The 22,403-nt window shown below is 37.5% G+C and overlaps 1 protein-coding gene across 6 annotated transcripts in view; it reads right to left on the bottom strand.

Moving 5' to 3' along the window:
* Nucleotides 1–22,403, bottom strand: part of Pals1 (protein associated with LIN7 1, MAGUK family member) — an 82,519-nt gene that overhangs the window by 10,721 nt on the left and 49,395 nt on the right. For all 6 annotated transcript variants that reach the window (XM_038336856.2, XM_038336852.2, XM_038336857.2 and 3 more), the window contains 9 exons: nucleotides 14,875–15,083; nucleotides 9,518–9,595; nucleotides 9,098–9,244; nucleotides 7,316–7,477; nucleotides 6,033–6,110; nucleotides 4,019–4,202; nucleotides 3,297–3,368; nucleotides 2,938–3,009; nucleotides 619–786 (listed from right to left, as the gene is read on the bottom strand). In XM_038336856.2, the coding sequence (XP_038192784.1) occupies nucleotides 619–786; nucleotides 2,938–3,009; nucleotides 3,297–3,368; nucleotides 4,019–4,202; nucleotides 6,033–6,110; nucleotides 7,316–7,477; nucleotides 9,098–9,244; nucleotides 9,518–9,595; nucleotides 14,875–15,083 (1,170 nt within the window). The remainder of the gene's footprint in view (nucleotides 1–618; nucleotides 787–2,937; nucleotides 3,010–3,296; nucleotides 3,369–4,018; nucleotides 4,203–6,032; nucleotides 6,111–7,315; nucleotides 7,478–9,097; nucleotides 9,245–9,517; nucleotides 9,596–14,874; nucleotides 15,084–22,403) is intronic.

Raw genomic sequence — 22,403 nt, forward strand, 5'->3', positions numbered from 1 at the left:
ACTATTTGCAATGTCTTCGTAGTTAACCTTAGCTGCCGTGGTCCATTTTGCTTACACTGTAAAGCAATGCCAAGTCACCTTTCCTTAAAGTTTATTTCCATTAAGAGTAGGTACCAAGGGCTGAGGAGATGGCTCAGTGGTTCAGAGCACTGAACTCAGAGGTCCTGAGTTCAACTCCCAGCAACCGTATGGTGATGAGATCTGATGCCCTCTTCTGGATGTAGGCAAATATGTAGACAGAACATTGTGTATATACTAAATAAATAAATCTTAAAAAAATAAAAAGAGAAGGTACTATGCAATTTTAAATTTGTTTTCAGAAATTTGGTCTAAATTTCTATCTTTAACAAGAGTCTAAAGAGTCAGGAACTGGGTTTCCTAGCAATAGGGAAAGGGGTCTAAACTAAACTTGATTTAGAAAATCCCCTAGTACCACATACCACACACTTAGGAACATTTTAATTCCTCAAGAACTACCTTCAATAAAAATTTGCCAACAGGTTTGGTTAAGCAATTTCCTCTTTCATTGACAATACTATTTCAATAAAATGAACATTTTTCCCTGTGTAGTTAAGATTCTGAGAAAAGCACAGGAAAATGGAATGTGTCCAAACTTACGAGGGACTGCAGATGCAAAGCGGTCTTTTTCTTTGTTCATGAGTCTCTGACGCAGTTCATTCTGGCCACAGTTCTGTGGACCAATCAATATGATAGGTCTTTTTCTATTTGCTGGCTGATGGTAAAGTGACATTTCCTCATATGTTAAGATCTCTTCATTGTCATAATCTTTGGGAAAGAAAGAGTTAAGAATTTCAGAATTAATGCCATGTCATAAAGATATACTTTCTTACATAAAATCACTAAGTTTTGTCGGTGGTGTTATGTGTTTGTTTTTGAGGTAGGAGCTAGCTCTGTAGCCCAGGCTAGCTTCAAACTTGTGCTCCTGCTGTCTCAGCTTCCCAGGTGCTGAGAAGACAGGTGTTGAGGTGTCTAACTAACTAATTAGGTGTCTAATTTGAAGTAACTAGTTTGCAGGGCCTGCTGTAACAGAGGAGACTGCTAGCGGATAAACTCATGGTAGAATGTGTTGTTTTCATAAAGACTTCCCTTCATGGGGTAATTTTTAGGATCAGATATAATGACAGAACTCATGGATAAATGTCTGCATACAGTGACCACAACCAGTATGTCTGAGAATGCTAGAAGGCTTTCCTGTAGGTACAAGTTAAAAATAAATCATACTTGTTACTATTTATTCTTTAACTCAGAACCATGACTCAAAATACAAACTATAAGGAGTCAAGTAACTTTCCTAAAGCTATCAAATCAGAACAAAGGCGAGCAATTAACAGCCAGTGTCAGGAAGGGGCACCGGAAGTTCCATGAGGGAGGGAACTTTTTTAGACTTACTAGTGTCCAGCATAGAGTTGGATGGAGCTCAGACTACATTTGTTTAATTTTGAACTCAACTGTTTAGTTAGTTGCAACAATTTAAGCAGAAATTTTAGTATTTGAACTAGAATGTCTAAGTCTGCAACTTCAAGGAATTTACTGTGGAGACAAAAGTACATCATTTATGACCATGGAGCACAGCAACTACTTTCAGTAGTAATGACAATTGCTTCTTTTCTCAGTCATTTTTTTTTTCCTGAGCTTCTTCTAACATGGCATTCTGATTTCCAGACTTACTCATATCAACATCAGGGGGCTTCAGATTTGCAAGTATCCTACAGTATAGAAACGCTCAGCGTTGTACTTGGTCATTTTGAGTCAGTTTTAAAAAATAAAATAAAAGGTGCTGGGTTGTGGCTCAGTAGTGGAACACTTGCCTTGAATGCATAAGGTCCCAGATTCAATTCTCTGCAGAGAGAAAGATCGGGAGTGGAGGCAGAAAGGAAAAGAAATAAAGCAAGCAGGGTTCATCCCACTTAGATCTGCAATGTACTAGCAAAGATATTTATCAGTTTTAGCCTGTGAAATTAAAAACTTATTGAATCTTCTTAGTTACATAAAGTACCAAGCATAAAGGATTCTTGCTTTAGAAAGCAATTATTAAAGCTGATTGAATTTTAGACTCAGCATTATATAGAATATCTAATAATCCAGCTGGGTGATGGCCCATGCCTTTATTCCCAGCACTCAGGAGGCAGAGGCGGGTGGATCTCCGTGAGATCAGCCTGGTCTACAGAGAGTTCCAGGACAGCCAGGGCTATTACACAGAGAAACTATCTCAAACAAACAAACAAACAAACAAGAATATCTAATAATCCTAAATTTTATTTTAGTAGTTTAATTTATGTTTCACATTCTTGAGAAGTAAGCCTTGCATATTTTTAAAGTAGTGCTTCTGACTTATTATCTGGCTTTTCTAATGTGGACCAATGCAGAGCTAAGGAATTTAAATGCAATGAAGACCATTCAAAAGACATCAGGTCCAGAACACTAGAAAATAAGAAAATGACAAGTGGCGATGTTGGCTAATCCAGATTGTAGGTGCCCCCATCAGGGCCACAGCGCCAGTCAGGTGGCAGATGCTGTCCTGGAAACAGAGGCCCAGTGTGGCCAGAGTTCTGGATTTTGAGAAATGTTATGACTTTAAAACTTCTAATCCTAGCAATCTGTCAAGATAAGAGAAGCATTCTTGTGTGCTGGCCTTATCCAGTAAGGAGTGTGCTCTGTAGAATGAGTTGACTTTGTGACTTAAAATATTGTACACAAACTTCATATTTCACTTCTTTTGAAAAAAATTCTTAGAAACAAGTAATAATTTTGCAAACACCTTAAATTGAAAAAAAAAAAAACGCCCCAAACCTTGCAGGAAAAATGGACTATTATAGACGTTATAAATGCAACTCCTGCTATACTCCTTACAGGAAACAAGTGACTATTACAGATGTTATAGATACAACACCTGCTATACTTGAGATTAGAACTTACCATCATTTTTATTGGCGTTATATAAAACTTTTTTCCTCTTCTTTTTATTCTTCTTTGCACACCACAGTTTTCCTGTTGATTAACCAAAAATAGTTATACAGTATTTATGTCCTTAAACAATGCTATTTCAAACTGATCTAAGATACAACACATATATTTTTGACAGAACTATTTTGTCATTTTCTATTAACTACACATTGTAGGCAGATGTCTAATATTTTTATTTTTTCTTCCAACTAAAAATAATGAGTTTTGCCTCTTCTCTTACTCCCTCAATGCATACACCTCTCTCTACTGAAAATTCTAGTGTGTATATTCAGCATGACTGCAGATGAAAACCCAGGACTCTGGTATCTAACCTGACTTTTCTGGCTCCTTATCCTCTTCTATGGTTTGCTTCATGGCTTCTCGTTGCTGCTGGAAGCTTTTCCCTGAGTAACAAAGAGAAAAAACCAGAAAAACAGTTGAGATAAAAGGATAAAAAATATAACTAGAAGTAATTTTTCACACTGCCTTCCTAATCCTTCTGCCAACACAAGAATAATTCCAGCTAAGCTATATAGCCTACAAATGCCCTTTTTAACAAAAGGGTTTATTTTTAATTATGTGTATGTGTGGTGTGTGCAATGTAGATACTGGGAATCAAATTTGGGTCCTTTGAAAGAGCAGTATGCACTCAATTGCTAAATCACCTCTAGTCTGCAAATGTTGAAATTTTGACCCAGATTATCAATCTAATCATATGTATTATTTTTCATTTTCTAGTTCCAAGACACCAGTCAACATACATATCCATTGGCATTTATATTTCTCCTTTTGTTTTCATGTCTGTGTATGTGATAATAATTTAGTTTCTACCTTTGTTACAAATGTTACAAATAAGTAGAAAACACTTTTTTCTCAATGGATTAATGCAAGAGGTTTTCAAGGTGACTAACCTTCATCTCAGATCTCTGCCTTCAAATAAATTAGGGGAGGAGATGCTACGGATTGTGGTTGCAGGCCTCTGCACAGTTAAGGACATGTCCTACCACTGGGCTGTGCCCTCAGTCCTTCAAATGCTTTCAATCTTGTCTCTTACCTGGAACAAGTCCAGCTAGAGGCTGATTGTCTTCGTCCCCCTCTCTATAGGCCTGCCACCAATTTGGATCTTCTTGACTGATCACATGGAGTATATCTCCTTTTTGAAAAGACAGACCTAACTCTCGACATGGAACATAAGGGTCATCCGAGGGATCATAATCAAAATGAGCTTTTACATGGATCTGAAATTAAAAAGGGTAGAAATAAGATCAAAAATACATAAAATGGTAAAACAAAATATCCAGCACAATGTAGCTTATGTGTTTTAGTGGTGCAGAGAAATGAACTAAAATTTAGGTAAGTAATTTAGGTAAGTAACAATACTTTAGGGTAGATTTGCTTAAGCTCATCTGTTGACATTTCTGTAAACTACAAGGTAGAAGGATGTTCAAACTGGGTTACTGTTAACAGCTAACAAAGGTGCATCAAGGGCAAGGAAAGCAGAATGGAAACAGCTTGACCTGTGAAAACAGTGACCCTCAAGAAGGCATGCACTTGAGAAAAGGTAGGTCCTTCTGTAAGTGTCAGTTTCCCTGGGACTGTCATGGCCAGTGGACTTCATGATCAGTGCAACTGGGCCTTACTTGCTCAGTGTTCTTTTAAAAGTGCATGTAAGGCCGGGCGGTGGTGGCGCACGCCTTTAATCCCAGCACTCGGGAGGCAGAGGCAGGCGGATCTCTGAGTTCGAGACCAGCCTGGTCTACAAGAGCTAGATCCAGGACAGGCTCTAGAAACTACAGGGAAACCCTGTCTCGAAAAACCAAAAAAAAAAAAAAAAAAAAAAAAAAAAAAAAAAAGTGCATGTAACTAGCATGTTCCACACACTAAACTATCCAAATAATGATGATCAACTGGGATCATCCTTACCATATTTTATTCAAATCTATGAAATCCATTTATAAAAAATAAAATACAAAGGAACTAATATCTCCAGAAATGAGGACAATGTTGATACTGGGCACGGGGTGGACGACAAAGTGAATAGTGGCTAAAGGGGATATAAGGTGGGGATTTTAGATGCTGATGAAATTATGGTTCTCTAATTGGGTATTGTTTGTAAATACAGAAAAGGTACTTGGTCCAATTTGCAATGTTTATCTAAGAGGGCTCCCTAGAGAACCTTCTATTCTTGATATGAAAACAGACATTTGATGTAATTCATATGCTACACAGTTTAGGGTTTCAGTATATGCAGAGACTGGCCAACCATAAATATTGGTAGGCTATTTTAATTTTCCTGCACTCAATACTGACAAGGGATTACTCCTGTTCTCTCCCTATTCCCCAATAGCACATCTAAGGTACCACTGATAAATTTCTGTTTTTATGGATTTACCTATTTTTGGATATTGTATATAAATAAACCTTTTGATTGGCGTAAGTTTTTCAAGCTCCTTTTTGTTGTAGCATAAACTCACACTTTAGCCTTTTTAAAAAAATTATTATTATTATTATCATCATCAAATAATATCTCAGAGTACAGATAAAGTATACTTTATGATGATTTAAAATAAAATATATAAAGTAGTTAAATATTTTATGATGATTACTGAAAGCAATTAAAAAAACTTTTTGGCTCTTTATTTATTATTATTATTACATACTTGCATGAATATTCATGTCCAAGTTGTTCTGTGAATGTTTCCAATTCTCTTGTGTATATATATATATATATATATATCTTATATATATATATATAATAGAAATTGCTGTGTAGTACAGTAATCAAGTCTATCATTTAATAGAGGTAAGTTAAATATTTAACATGCAGCAATACACAACAGTAATAAGCTATATATGTTTGTAAAAGTACCTTTCTATATGTTACTGAGCTATACATTTAAAAAGTTCCGAGTTCACTAAATTTTAAATGTTGATATTTTATACTTTAGATAAAATCACTCAATTTCTCTGTTTTTATTTGAACAGACTATATTCAGTGAAGTTTCTAATACCAAAAAGTAGATAGAAGTCAAGGAACAATAAACAATAAATATTTAAACTTTACTTACTACAGTTTCTTTAGCAGGAGGAGGCTTGATTTGTTGACTAGGGATCAGAACAAATGTCAAAGTACCATGCATGTCAGACTGTAACAGAAAGGTTGAATTGCTTCAGAAATTTTTATGAAAATCATCCCACGATCTTATGATTAAATTCCCTAAACAGGATGATCCTAGTCCAATTATGTGAAAATATGGATATAGATATTTTCTAGTTTTTACAATAGATATCAATAGGTAGTAGACATACTACTGTAATAACTGATGATAAATAATTAAGAATATAATTATATATGTTGTTTGTCTCTGGGAGTACTGGTTGATGTTTGTAATTCCAGTACTTAGGAGGACATGGAACAGAATCACCAAAAAGGTCAGTCTAGGCTATATAATGAGTTTTACTTCAGCCTAGATTAAGAGTGAGGCCTTATTTTCAAAAAGGAAAAAGAAAAATCATAATCTGTACATCTATATAATATAATCAAAAGCCATCCTCAAAAGACAATTATCCTGAGCGTGGTGGCAAATGCCTTTAATCCAGTACTCAGGATGTACGGGTAGGTGCACTCTCTGAGTTTGAGGCCTGCTAGTCTACATAGTAAGTTCCAGGACAGCCAGAATTTCATATGAAACCAAGGAAAGAGAGGATGGCTCATCAATTAAGAGCACTCACTGATCTTGCAGAGAATTTGGGTTTGATCCCCAGCATCCATAGGGAGGCTCACAACCATAACTTAACTCCAGCTCTAGGGGATTTCATGGCTTTTTCAGATTTTCTCAGATACCAGGCATGTAACACATGGAACACATACATACATGCAAACAAAACACTTATACATAAGCAAATCTTAAAAAACTCTTTTTATAAAGGTAATTAGAAGTGAGTACCTAATTATGCTAGCATTGCCCAACAGAAATGTGCTGTGGCTGTCTCTCGAGATGACCGCCATTAACCAACAATAAATCTTGTTCAATTGTAGGTAGTGAGAATAAGAAACTGAATTTTAATTTAATTCACCAAGCATTCACTGAGTATATAGACACATAAAATAAAACAAGTATTTAAAAAATAAAAGAAAAAAATAAAGCTATTATATAATAAGGCTCAAAGTAAATAAAAACAAACAAAACAAAAACCAAACAAAATAACAAAAATTGACAAGTACTGTAAAGTTAGGTCAGACTATCTTATACTCACCAGTTATTGAAAAATGCTCTGAAATAATCCCTTCTAGTTTAATAACAAAGTAGGTTTTAAATGAATCAATTATTATCCTACAGTCTGAACGTACCAATAAATCAAAAACCTCATTGACATCCTTCCCCCGGATTTCAATGCCGTTGATCTCCAGAACCTCATCTCCTTCGTGTAAGAGCCCGCTCTTCTCTGCGGCCCCCCCTTTCACTATCCGGCTAATGATGACAGAGTCCATTTCATTACGGACCGTGGCACCCTGAAAACACCCAACATCTCATTTAAACATAAAAGTGTAATTTCTGTTAAGCATTTCATTTTTAAATCCTATTTTTCAATCTAATAAGACTAGTCTTTATCTGAGAATAAATTCACTCACATTGCTACAGTTAATAACTAATTATGCATGAAAGCAAAGCATTCCCCCAAAACACTGTTTCAGAAATACTTTACTCATTAAAATTCTGAAATCACACAGATTTCTGATGCACACAATAACAGAAAAATATACTCAGTGTTTAAATACATAAAAATCAAATCATAATTGTTTTCTTCTAGATCCTATTCCAAGAGCTAGAAAACATCTAGGGATAATTAATAAACACAGGGACTAACTATAAATAATTTCTTAAAATACAAAATACAATTAAGGGGCAAACAGCAATATGGTTAATTATGAAAATCAAGCTAGGAAGTGGTGGCACACGCCTTTAATCCCAGCACTTGGGAGGCAGAGGCAGGCAGATCTCTGAGTTCGAGGCCAGTCTGGTCTACAAAAGCTAATTCCAGGACAGCTAGGACTGTTACACAGGGAAACCCCGTCTCGAGAAACCAAAAAAAAAAAAGCGGACAGGATCCAAAGCTACAGAGAAATCCTGTCTTCAAAAACAAAAACAAAACAAAAAGTTAATTACAGCTGCAGTCAGTTCACATTAAAATGTAGTAAATACTAATATTTATTATACAAATCAGAAGGACAGTGAAAAAATATTCTCAAAAGCTAGAAATGTAAGAAACAAGATAAAACTTATTTTCTGTGGCTCAGTGGTTAACAGCACTTGCTGTTCCTTCAAAGGACCCGGGCTTTGTTCCCAGCAACCACAAAGGGCAGCTCACAAACCCCTTTAACTGCAGTTCCAAGGGCTACAACTTCTTTTCCTGGCACATTCATGTACCTGCATGTATGTGGAACACATACACGCACTCAAGCATATACACACAGTGAGTAAACAAATCTTTTACAAAACACCTAATTTTCTGAAGAATTTACATTATTATTATCATAACTTTCCATTTTAATCTCCTGGAAGAAACTAGTTATATAAACTGCTTATACATTCTTTTTTAAAAAATATTTTTACTACTTTATTTGTGTGTGAAAGTCCTCAATCACTTTCATATTTGGAAACAAGGTCACTAAACTTGGAGCTGACTGATTTGGCTAGGCTGGTGGCTTGCCAGGCTCCAGAGGAGTCTGCTTGTCACTGAGAGAGCTGGGATTACAGACATATGCCATCATGCTGGCTCTTCACAGAGGTGCTGGGGTGCAACTTTCAGATGTTTATGCTTGTGGATCAAGCATGCTCCAATGAAGCTCCCAAAGATTATATTTTCCAGCTGTCATTGTAAAGAGTAAGTTATCACTCCTTGACCCTCAATAAGTATTTCATGAGCTTTTATTTTCACTAAATTATGAGTGGACAGGCAATGAAATTAATTTTTTCAACCAAATAAAGGTTTTGAGCAAGAGTATATTTGAACTCCAACAAATTAACCCACAAAGAGAAAACTCTCCAGGAACATAACAGGATTTTCAACTGTGTATCACATGTGATCTTTGTATAGAAGAAAATCTCAGATCAGACATGGGAACACTTACCAATGGAATATCACGAGCCTTTTCTATTCGAACTATTTTTACAGTTTCTCCTCCATACTGGCCGATACTTTCGTACACTCTCTCATCTGTAATGGGTTCTAGCTGCATTTCCTGCTCAGCAACCTTATCGTGGGCCAGTAAAAGTGCCTGTTCCAAAGAAACCCACAGTACTTTAAGTAAGAACACGACCATAGTAAGACTTAGTTTCCTCATGCACATAGTATTATGACCAAGTCCTTAAAGGCTTAAAATGCCAGATAATTATACAAGGATTTTTTTTGTCCAGTTTTAAAATAATCTATTTAAAAACATGATTAGGATAGTTTTACATATGAAAACGTATAACCCAACAATTACTCTGCCGAGAGGACTACAAACGCAAATGCTAGAAATAAATACAATGTTTTGTGCTTTCACTACCTGAATATGTGGAGCATTTAACAAAGCAGTTAATTCTTGTCCTTCCTTCTGATGGACAGGCTTTAAGACAGTTTGTACCTAAAAATTAAAAAAAAAATTTTCTGGTTCATAGGAATTAACATATTAACATAGCATCTATGTAATGTAGTACTTTTATTTCTAAGTGAGAATCAAAATGAAAAAAAAGCACTTATAGTGAAGAAAAACACTAAAGGAATATATAAATAAAAAACATTTTCCCACAGACTTTTCAATTTTGTTATGGGTAAAAATTACACTTTTTTGAAAGCATACGCTAAATATGATATTTACATCTGCAAATGAACCATTTCCATTTCAAAAGTTTCTCCCAACACAGCATAAAATACATTGATTGTAAGTCAGAAGATCTGCTCTACCAGTTAGTTACTATGCTATTTTAGAGGTTTTAAAAAACTAAATTAAAAATCAGAGATGTTGCCGAGCAGTGGTGGCGCACGCCTTTAATCCCAGCACTAGGTAGGCAGAGGCAGGCGGATCTCTGTGAGTTCAAGGGCAGCCTGGCCACCTGGTCTACAAGAGCTAGTTCCAGGACAGCTACCCAGAGAAACAAACATAACACAACACAACAAAACAAAACAAACAAACAAAAATCTGAGATGTCAATTTAAAGTTACACACTTACAAGACAATGGACAGTGTGTTCTTGAGAAAACTCCCACAGTTATGGTAAGATTTTCGGGCCACTGTGTCTGTCTTTATAGTCAGGCTGACCTCCATCATGGAAACCTCTTCAATGGCTGACTAAATGACCCCCATCTGTGTCTGCATTGTGTTCTTTCTTTCCTAATACGGCTGGATGGCTTAAGTGACTATAGGTAGTGTCTACTTTCCCATGCTTTTCAAAGAATCAGCTATAATGTAATGATTATCTATTCTTCCTACTAGGAAATTTAATTACTCTTTCCTATTTCCTTGGCTTCTAGTTACTTGAACTAAAAATGAAGTCCACTTATTTACAATTTTCAATCTTTTACCAATATTTTACAATTTTCAATCTTTTACCTCAATATTCATTGAGGCAGGTATGTTTCTCTGAACACTACTTTCTCCCAAAGATTATACTGTGTGCTCTTACTGTTCAGGCCTCATTTCTGCCTGTGTACCTCCGAACCCCAGAACCTCTCCAAAATGGCACACTGCAACAATGTGAACTACAAAACCAAAACTGTCACTATTAGTGAAATTTAAAGAGTAAGTAAGGATTAAAACAGGAATCCTATATCACTTATGGTTATTTTATTAGCAATTCTCCAATTAAACTTATCAGATGACAAGATGAGGACCGATTTTTACCATAACAAGCATACCAAGGCAGTGAGGAGAACTGGAAAGGAGGCTCCACAGTTAAGAGTGCCTGTGTTCTTGTAAAGGATTGGAGTTTGATGCCCAGCACCCATAGCAGGCAGCTCACAACCACCTGTAACTCCAGACCAAGGGGATCTGATGTCTTCCTCCGGTCCCCACAAGCACCCATACATACATACATGCGCACACACACACACACACACACACACACACACACACAAACCTAAAATACTGTGATAGTGATGGGTGTAGTGGTGTATGCTTTAATCCCCTTACTCCTCAGGCAGGAGGATTCCTGTGAGTTCCAGGTAACCAGTGCAATGCTGCTTAACAAAGTACTGAAACTACTCTGCCCCCTAGTTTTGGTACCCAGAAACTACAAGACAATGCTTTTCTTTTGAAACTTCATGAAAACGACAGCATTAATTTAAAATTTATAATCCCTGAACAAAACACCTTTCAACTGCTGGAGAAAGCAACTCTGAGAGGGAAAAACAGTTTTGAATTAAAAAAAAATATCAAGACTTTATAAAAGCTACAAATCAATCCAATAATAATAATATTCTACAGACAACACTTTTTTCCTGCTTCTACTCTTTATTTGTTTGTTGTTTGTTTGTTTGTTTGTTTGTTTTTCGAGACAGGGTTTCTCTGTAGTTTCAGAGCCTGTCCTGAAACTCGTGTTGTAGACCAGGCTGGTCTCGAACTCACAGAGAATCACCTGTCTCTGACTCCTGAGTGCACCACCACCAGCCAGGCCTGTTTCTACTTTTAAGTCAGTTCTTAAACATCTCTGAAATCTTTCTTTAAAACAACAAAAAAACTAAAAGTCAGGCAGTGGTACCATACACCTTCAATTGCAGCACTCAGGAGGCAGAGGCAGGCAGATCTCTGTGAGTTTGAGGCCAGCCTGGTCTACAGATAGAGTTCCAGGAGAGCTAGGGCTACATAGAGAAACCTTGTCTTGAAAAATTAAAACAAAACAAAACAAAACAAGAAAACTAGAACTCTGATAAACACTCCCTTCTCTACCAGCAAGCCCCCAAACCTAGCCTCAACACACATCATTAGCTAAATGTACAAGGCTGAAGGAACTGAAGGACTGTTCTTACTTGTTACTGGCCCCTTCCCACAAGCATATAATCAGAATATATTAAAAAGACACCACTACACCTCATATTTGAGGATCAGTAACCGGAAAGCTGGCAAGTTGGTTCAGTGGGTAAAGGCACTTGCCATCAACCTGACAACCCAAGTTCAATTCTTAGAATGCACGTGGTGGAAGGCGAGAACTGACTCCTCAAAATTTTGCTCTGATCTCTACAGTCACACCACAGCATGTACACGCACACACACTCCACAATATAGAAATGTAAAAAAATTTAAATTGAACCAGTAATAGGACACAATCTCTCTCAACAGGTTTAAGTGACCAAACACATCGTGGGATAGTCCCACAATAGAATACTACTCAAAACATTACTAACTATTGGGGCTGGAACTCAAGTGAGTGGCAATGTACTTATCATGTGTGAACTCTTGGGTTCAATTTGATATATGCACAGAAGAGATGAACCTCAAGATTACACTGAGCAGAGGAAATCAGACACTGTCATGGTTTGATGTGAAATGACCCCCGCCCCCCGGCTCATGTTTTTGCACATCTGATCCTCAAGTGCTGGTGCTGCTTTGTGAGGTTACAGAAGTTAAGGACAGCTGAGTTTATGTGTGCATGCGTTATGGGTTCTGACTCTGTCTCCAGCATCTAAGTCTGTTTCTGACCACCAAGACAACGTAGCCAGCTGTCCTACATTCCACTGTCACAATGAGCTCCCCCAATGCTTCACCTTTTCAGCCAGGATAAGCCATGACCTCCCGAATCCTGTGAGCCCAAACAAATCCTCCCCGTTTAAGTTGTTTCATACCAGGTACTCAGCCACACTGACGAGAAAAGTAACAAAAGAGTAAATATTGTCTATTTATCTGACATGTTCATAAGGCAAATTAGTAAAGCAGGAAGCTGATTAGCTTATAACAAAAGGGGCAAAAGAGTAGAAGAGGTAGTTACTGTCCACGGCCTTGAGCAAGCTTTGTGGATGGTGGATGTTTTAGTAACTTGTGGATAGGTGGAAGATTTCACAGGTGCACACACAGATATTTATACTGAGTCAACCACGAAACACCAATTTTTAACAATTGCAAACTATACCTCAATAAAACTGGACATACACATGCACCAAGGAAATCTCTATGTATATAGTTATTCCTTAGTATGGCACAGAATTAGTTACAGGAACTCTTGTTCCATACCCAAGTCCAAAGTCACTTGAGTTTCTTCTACAAAAAGGCAGAGTATCTGCATGTAACTAGCAGGCCTTCTCATCCATATGCTTTAAATTTTCCCCTACTAATGATACCTAACATAATAGTTGTGTAGTGTTGTTTGTGTTCAGTACAGATTTAAATTCTTTCAGAAAACTAGGTTGAATCTGAGGATGTGCAGTCCAGTGGCACAGAGGGGCAACCTTTTGTTTGTTTCTGTACAGTCCTTGGGATTGAATCCTGGGCCTCACACATGCTAGGCAAGCACTCTAGCACTGAGCTCTATAATCAGACCGGGTAGCTATCTCTATACCTACTTTTACCAACATGAAATCATACTGTTCAAACTGTTTTGTAGGAGAATTGAATAACTATTTTGATTTGATATTCAATTACAAATGACCACTGTCATCCTCACTGCCTCTTTCCTAGTCACTTACAGGATGGAGTATAAGATCTTTAGCATTAAGCATCACCTGATTCTTGCCTCTTTTCCAGCTCTGATCTTACTCATGCCTTTAGGGTCCACCATTAAGCCACTGGTTCACATGTATGCCATACTGTCTCCCCACAATCCTGTGCTCATGCTACCACAACAGAAGTTTCTGTCTCTCTCTGTCTCTGTCTCTCTGTCTCTCTGTCTCTGTCTCTCTCTCTCTCTCTCTCTCTCTCTCTCTCTCACACACACACACAGAGACATACATACACCCCCCCAGTATTTCAAAATAAAAAAAAGAAAAATTAAATTCTATTTCCTGTTGGCTTACATTTTACTCATAGATGTTTTTAGATAAGCAAAAGTTTATTCCATGAAATTCAAGTTATCAATCTTTTCTTTTGAAAAAGTATAAATTGGGGTTGGAAAAACAGCTCAGTGGTTAAGAGCACTGACTGCTCTTCCTTAGTTCCTGAGTTCAATTCTCAGCAACCACATGGTGGCTCACAACCATCTATACTGGGACCTGATGCTCTCTTCTGGCATAAAGGAATACATGCTGATAGAGTACTCACATGCATAGAATTTAAAAGCAACATATTAAAAAAAGAAACTTTTATAGAGCAGTAGAACTGGATAATATGGGCTGGAGAGATGGTCAGCAATTAGGGCATGGGCTCCTCTTCCAGGGGACCTGGGTTCAACTGCCAGCATCCACATGACAGCTATCAACTTCCTGTAACTCCTATCTGTAACTCTAGTCCCAGGGGATAAGACACACTCTTCTGGCCTCTATGGGCACTGCAATCATAGGGTACACAGACATACATGCAGGTGAAACATGCACACATAAAATAATAAAAATTGATGACCTGCAACCTACTATTTTCATAAGAAAAACCTCCAAATTGTCAATAGTTATATTTATAATTCCTGATTATTAAGGATTATTAATTGATCTGAGTTTATAATATATAATGGTTAAAGAAAACCATACTAAGTGTATTAAAACTGAAGCATGTTACTTTCTATACTTATTTTATATATAAATTAGCTCTTCATGATCAGTATTAACTAGGTTATACATACTCTCAGAACATAATCCATGCACCAGTTTTTTCTCATTTCCCATTACAACTCTTAGCAGGTGACCATTATCCACTACCTCAGACAATAATGACTTCAGCCTTGTCACAGTCTGCTTTGACTAATAAATAGCCGGTGGATGTCAACAAGACGTTCAGACACGTACCTCTTGTACAAGGTCTTGTACATTGGAGATAAGAGGAAATGGGGGACTGGCCTTGCTCATGTGCACTGTGACAGCATTGTGTATCTTGAACGCATTCTGAAAATCTCTGTTCTGCACAAGCTGTAAAAGCAGTGAGATATCCTCCTGGCTCTGGGAATCAACCAAAGTGTGCTGGATGTGTTTAAGCGAGGAAAACAAGTCTTCAATTTCTGGTAGGAAAAGGAAAGTTGTCCCCAAATTAGTTGTTTTGGCTTAAATCCAACACATTTTAAGATAAATTTCTTAAACCAGTAAAACTTTGTCTTTAGGGTAAAACTAGTTTGCACAGTTTTAAGTGTCAATCATTGTTGTTTTACTAATACTACTTAACTGTTAAAGCTATAAAACATAATAACTTGTATTTAATTAAGAAAGCATTTTAATCAGAAAAACGCATTCTTACTATAAAAATAAATGAGGGAATACAGAATTAATATTAAAAATATCAACAATTCAACCATCTAGAAAAATTTCACCTCTTAGCATCTTTTTTCATTTAACAGTAAGTGTAATTGCTTTCCCAAATCATTGTTTTTAAAATAACATTACAAGTAATAGGTAGGTCCATGATATTTTACATAGCTAAAGCACAACTTAGAATAATTATTAAAGTTCAACATCTAAGATGCTTCCATTTTAACTATTATAAGGAATAATAAATATTTCAGTACAAAAAACTCATTGCTACATATAAATTTGCCTGAGGGTCTGTCAAGATGATTTTTAGAAACAGGTACTAGAAAGTTGACTTAGTAGTTAAGAGCACTCACTGGCTGCTCTTCCTGGGGACCCAGGTTTGATTCCCATGCACCCACACTGCAGCTCGCAATTGTTTGTAACTCAAGTTCTAGAGTATCCAACAATCTATTCTGGCTTCTGCGTACACCAGGTTTATAGATAGTGCACAGACAAACACACTGGCAAAATATCCATACATATAAAATAAACAAATGAATTTAATTTCCTAGAAATAGAACTTTTACTTAAGATTCTATTTAAAAGACAAACTCGCCAGGCAGTGGCGGTGCACACCTTTAATCTCAGCACTCACAAGGCAGAGATAGGCGGATCTCTGCAAGTTCGAGGCCAGTTTTGTTTACAAAGTGAGTTCCAGGTCAGCCAGAGCTGCAGCACAGAAAAACCCCCGTCTCAAGAAAACAAACAAACAAAACAAATTCAAACCCAGCCAGGCAGTTTATCCCAGTACTTGGGAGGCTGAGACTGGAGGACCTCAGTGAGTTTGAGACCAGCCTGGTCTACAAAGTGAGTTCTAGAACAGCTAGGACTGTTACAAAGAGAAACCCTGTCTTTAGAAAAAGAAAGGAAAAAAAGCGCCAAACTCATTTTAGAGATATTTTTTCTAATTTATATTATATTAGTAATGTCATTACCAATATTCACTATTATTTGCAAAACTGATTTAGTAGGGAGAATGAAGTGTATTCATATTACAAACACCTTAGGGCTACACTGCTTTGATAACACATCAGAACCCAAAGCCACCTGCAGAGGAAAGGGTTTATTTCATCTTACACTTCCAGGAAACAGTCTGTACCTGAGGGAGGGCAGGGCAGGAATGTAAGAAGGGCAGGAACCTGAAGGGAGGAACTGAGGCAGAGGCCATGGAGGAACACGAATTACCGGATTACCGGATTGCTCCCTATTGCCTTGCTCAGCCTGCTTTCCTACACACTCCAGGGCCTACAACACAGGAGTGGCTGGGCCACTCCCACGTAGATCACCACTTAAGAAGATGCCCCACAGACCTGCTTACAGGCCAGTCTTATGGGGGGCATTTTCTCAACTGTGGTTCCCTCTTCTCAGATAACTAGCTTGTACCAAGTTGACAAAACAAACAAGCTAGCCATCACAAGCAACTCCTTTTGTTGTCTACAAAACTAATAAATGTGTGTCTTTTAAAATGTGTTTCTGGTCTCTGTGTGTTTTTCATGCCTACTAATACGCATACACAGCACACATTTTATACCTTTTGGTACGCATACACAGCACACTCATGTTCCAGCTGAGGATAAGACCCAAAGCCTAAGAACTATTAGTAGTTGTCCCCCGTTCCCCAACATGTTTGTGTGTGTGCGCGCGCGCGCGCGCGCGCGCGCGTGAGAGAGAGTATTAAAATGACAATGTTTTAAAAGCCTTTAAAAAATCTTGACTCGGGGCTAGAGAGATGGCTCAGAGGTTAAGAGCATCGCCTGCTCTTCCAAAGGTCCTGAGTTCAATTTCCAGAAACCACATGGTGGCTCACAGCCATCTGTAATGAGGTCTGGTGCCCTCTTCTGGCTAACTGTATACACAATAAATAAATAAACATTTAAAAAAAAATCTTGACTCTCAAAATTATTCACAATTTTTGGCATATGTTCCATTCTTATTTCTCTAAAATAAAGAGTCCTTTTGTGATTTTGATGAAAACTAAACTTGTAAATGAGTATGGCAAAGACACAATATAGTGGGCACTGTTATGTACAGTCATATGGGGAAATGCCTGAACTCTTGTTAGTTCTAAAGAAAAGCTACCAACTCTCATTCATCTTGTATGCCACCATTTAATAGCAGTTAAATTTTTAAAATTTACATTTAATTTTGTATTTGTGTGTGTGATGCATATGTGTGGAGGTCAGAGGACAACTTGCAGGCATCAATTCTTGCCTTGCATGAGGTGGGCCGAACTCAGGCTGTCAGGCTTGGTGGGAAGCACCTGTACTCACCCAGTTAAATAAGAAACAGGTTTTAAAAGTACTTCAGCTGATTCTTGAAGTTCTTATCTTTCCCTCCCAAATCAAAACAGCTCCAGTGGCCCTTGTTTTTGTCTTGTGTGTGAGTGAGCACACACACAAACCCCTCATTAACTACATAGTACAATGAAAAGTTACATGGCTATCAACATTTTAAAATGAATCAAACTGGAAAAAACTATATTGACCTAGGAACTTGTTCCAGAGCTATATAAGACTTGAGAGCCAGAGTTTAGGCACAAACAATTGTTATATTTACAAGAGTGAGTAGATCAGAATACGGATTTTATGAATCTACCAAATTCTAAGAGGTGGCCATATTAAAAAAGAACTTTATCTTTAGAGCAATACAGGAAAACATTTAAGTTACTTAAGAAAAAAAGTATGAAATCTACAGAGCAGTTAAGGTAACTGTCCACAATATTTTGGGACTACAGATACTTCCCAAGTGCAGGGAGTCTTATTAAAACTGTTAATAACTGTTAAAAGAGGCTCAGGGTGTTTGTCTGAGAAATGAGACAAGTGAGGAGCCTCAGGCTTCACTGCAGACTGAAACTAATAAGCAACCTTAGTCAAGAAGCGAACTGTGGGGTCTCTGCAATTCCAGGGACAATGAAATTATTTTTTAGACTAAAAAGTTGTTGGGCAATCTCTCCTGTACACTAAAGCTACTTTACAATGACATACTAATAATATATTTTTTAAAAAATAACTATATTTTCACCTATTTGCTATAATTACTGGTATTCCTCCTACATACTATGTAGCTTTGCCATTTTTTGGGGGGCAAATCCAATCACATAGGGACACTGTTAAGTTTTGTAACTGAAACACTAATTATTAGAATAAACCCCAGGGTAAGCTTACTGATAGTAGAAACACTTAAGACTTAGACACACATTGCAATTTAAACTGCCTCCCAGATCTGCACCAACTTATACTGCTGTAAGCAATGACTGTGAGTGCCAGTGGGACAATGGTCTTGTACCTGTCAAGATTTGTCACTGGTATTGGTTTAATAAAACACTGATTGGCCAGTAGCCAGGCAGGAAGTATAGGCAGGGTGACCAGAATAGGAGAATTCTGGGGAAGAGAAAAGGCTCAGTCTGCAGTCGGCACCCACACACAGAGGAATCAAGATGAGAATGCTTCACTGATATAAAGTACCAAGCCATGGGGCTAACACAGACAAAAATTATGGGTTAATTTAACATGTAAAAGTTAGTTAATAAGATGCCTGAGCTAATAGGTCATCCAGTTTATAATTAATGTAGACCTATGCGTGTTTCTTTGGGACTGCACAGCTGCGGGACCAGGCGGGACAGAAACCTCTGTCAAGTGCCTCCTTTGAAACATACTAAATTAAGGGTTACTGATCTTTTATTCTTTGGTGAACATATTTTTATAAGACATGATCATTTGCATTTCTTTTTTCATTTAATTTATCCATAATAACTGGGATTTCACTGATTATATTGATATTCCTGCAGTCTTAAGTGTAACATACTGAATATAATTTCATTGTTATTTTAGAATAATAGATTTTAATTGAAGGTATCTATAACAATAACTAAAGATGGCTCATAGTATAAAGTATTTGCTGCACAAATATGAGGACCAGAGTTCTGGTCCCCAGCACCCACTGCTTATGTTGGCCCTGTGAAGGAGAGACAAGGCTCCTGGGGCAAACTGGCTACCTAGACTAGTTGACTTGGCAAGCTCTAGGTTCAGTCAGAGACCTGCTTCAGTAAAATGAGGTAAAGAGCAATTGAAGAAGACCCTGGATGTCATCCTCTGACTTCCAGACACCATGAGCACACATATGTATGTGCACACATAAGAACACATATATATACATCTGCTCTCCCCTGAAAAAAAAAACTAAAGAAATTTAGAAGAGTTGTATGTCCAAGAATTCTACCACAAATACAATCCCAATTTCAGGGTCTAGAGTAAAAGTATTATGTTGGCTGTAACAGGCCATCTTCTGAATTAGAACCACTGACTTAAGGTATTCACATAGGAATACCGTAAGAAACGATGTATTTGGAACTATTATTTCTATCTATTTTCTTAGCCACTATGAGTTTTGCTGTGAGACACTATTTGGTGGTGGGAACTGAATCTGGGTCCCCTGAACTGACAGTAAGAGCTCCTAGCTGCTGAGCCATCTCTCCAGCCCCTACTATATACGTTTCTTATGTTTGCTTTGCTATTCTACCCCCTCCTCAGCAATTATCTGCCACCTTTATTTTTACTTTCAGATTTGAAATAAAATATGCAAATATTTTTTCAAGTAAATCAGATAGTGTAGTCATATGCTGGGAAAGGCAAGTTGGGAAGTAGGAGGAAGTACCTAGACTAGGAATGCTGACTGAGAGAGAAGGCTTGAGACCAGCACCATTACTTTGGAAGATTAACAGAGTTAAGATACATTCAGAGGCTAGGCATGGTGGCACATGCCTTTAGTCAGCACTCCAGAGGCTGAAGGCAAGGTCTCTGTTGAGTTTGAGGTCAGGCTGGTCTACAAAGTACATTCCAGAAGTGTAGTGATATTTCATTTGTATTTTAAGAAACACAGCTTGTCCTCAGAGAGAAAAAGAGCCCCACTAGTCAGCCTTACAGACACACACCTTTAATCCCAGTAGCCACACTAGTTTGCCATAGAAACTTGTATTTTTGTGTATGTTCACCTTCCAATTCACCCTCCAAATGCTACTTTTAAAATATTGCTGCATTTTATTTTTTGATACTTTAGATAAGAATCTTACTTTTAAATATTTTCTCATAGTACTCTATTTGACATCTGTAGCGGCGGTTGCCAACCCGGTTCTTTTTAAAGGTACCTTTCTCCCCTGGGGCAGCCACGCACCTGAACGCAGGGATTGGGCCAGCTGCCCCAACAGACATCATAATAGTAGGTAGACTACGGGGGAAGTTTAAGCAAAGTAAGCCAGAGCTGCACTTTTTCAAATAACAAGGCTAAGTGCATTGTTGAGAACTGTAAGGATTTCTGGTATTAGTGTACTGCTATGAGGAACATATAGCATAGTTGACAGTTATGATTTAAAGATAAATCCCATAGCTGCTTTCATGACTGAATGTACAGGGAAAGCTTGCCGATGGCATTCTTAGGAATGAACGCTGCCCAAAGTACTTTTAATGAAGATGTAGAACAGACTAAGTTACCAGTCACTCAGAAGAGTTTCAAAACTTCATCAAATATACATAGCACGACAAGATATAAACTAAACCATATGGAGCTGCAGTACTTTACAGAAAATGTGAAATATCGGGGCTGGAGAGATGGCTCAGCGATTAAGAGGACTGGCTGCTCTTCCAGAGTTCTTGAGTTCAATTCCCAGCAACCACATGGTGGCTCACAGCCATCTATAATGAGATCTGGTGCCCTCTTCTGGCCTGCAGGCATATATGGAAGGAATGTTGTATACATAATAAATAAATAAATCTTTTTAAAAAAAGAAAATGTGAAATATCAAAGAACAAGCCCTCTTTGTTTAATAAAGATCAATTATTAAACTGGTATAAATAAATGATCACTTTAAAGGATCAAAGTTATGCTGCATTTGCTCATAATATTGTCACATAGGAAGAAGTAAACATATATAGCATTAGCCTTAAAATATAATAAAATTACACTGCTTTCTCATTTTTTTACTAATGAACAAGAGAAAGTGGTTTTTGCTTTGTTTGTTTTGTTTTGAAGACAGGGTTTCTCTGTGTAGCCCTGGCTGTCCTGGACTTCACTCTGTGGACCAGGCTGGCCTTGAACTGCCTCTGCCTCCTGAGGGCTGGGATAAAAGGCATGTGCCACCACCATGCAGCAAGGTGAAATTAAAAATGATTCATAATGACTAATACTCTCTGCAATATTAATTCTATGACTAGTTTTGATGGTTCTCAATCATCTTGATATGATTTTCAAACTTATTTCAATCTCCAATGAAAAATTTTAATCTGATCACACTGGAACTTGAAATTGGCTCGCTAATTAAGAGCACTGGCTGCCCTTCCAGACCCAGGTTCTAGTCCAAGCACATATATGAAAGTTCATAATCACCTGTAATTGATGGTCCCCTCCTAGCATGCATGTGTATACAAACATACATGTAGGCAAAACACGCATACACATTCATTTTTTTAATTTACTCTGTGTGTGTGTGTGTGTGTGGCTACAAGCACAACTTGAAAGACTTGGTGCTCTCCTTCTGCTGCATGGGCTGTAGAGATATAAACTTAAGGTAATCAGGCTCAGTAGCAAGCGTCTTCACCCAGCTGGCCTCCTCACCCAAAATACTTACTTTCAAAGATTAGAATATTTAGTTGTAAGTTTTTTGTTTTTTTTTTTTAAAAAAAGCTTTGTCCTAAACAGTAAATTTTTAAAGGCCTTACACTAATACGCTATATGCTAATATGCTATTTCAGGACAGTTCATTTCTGCCCTACTTAAAAAAAATGCTCCTAGCCAGGCAGCGGTGGCGCACACCTTTAATCCCAGCACTTGGGAGGCAGAGGCAGGCGGATCTCTGTGAGTTCGAAACCAGCCTGGTCTACAAGAGCAAGTTTCAGGGCAGGCATCAAAGCTACACAGAGAAACCCTATCTCGAAAAACAAAAACAAAAACAAAACAAACAAAAATCAAAAAAAGGAGAGAAAAAAAGAAATACTCCCTTCTCTGATGGTTGCACCTATAGCGTAAATCTATATAAGTTCTTT

The sequence above is a fragment of the Arvicola amphibius genome, chromosome 7, assembly GCF_903992535.2.
Source record: "Arvicola amphibius chromosome 7, mArvAmp1.2, whole genome shotgun sequence".
NCBI classification, from domain to species: Eukaryota; Metazoa; Chordata; class Mammalia; order Rodentia; family Cricetidae; genus Arvicola; species Arvicola amphibius.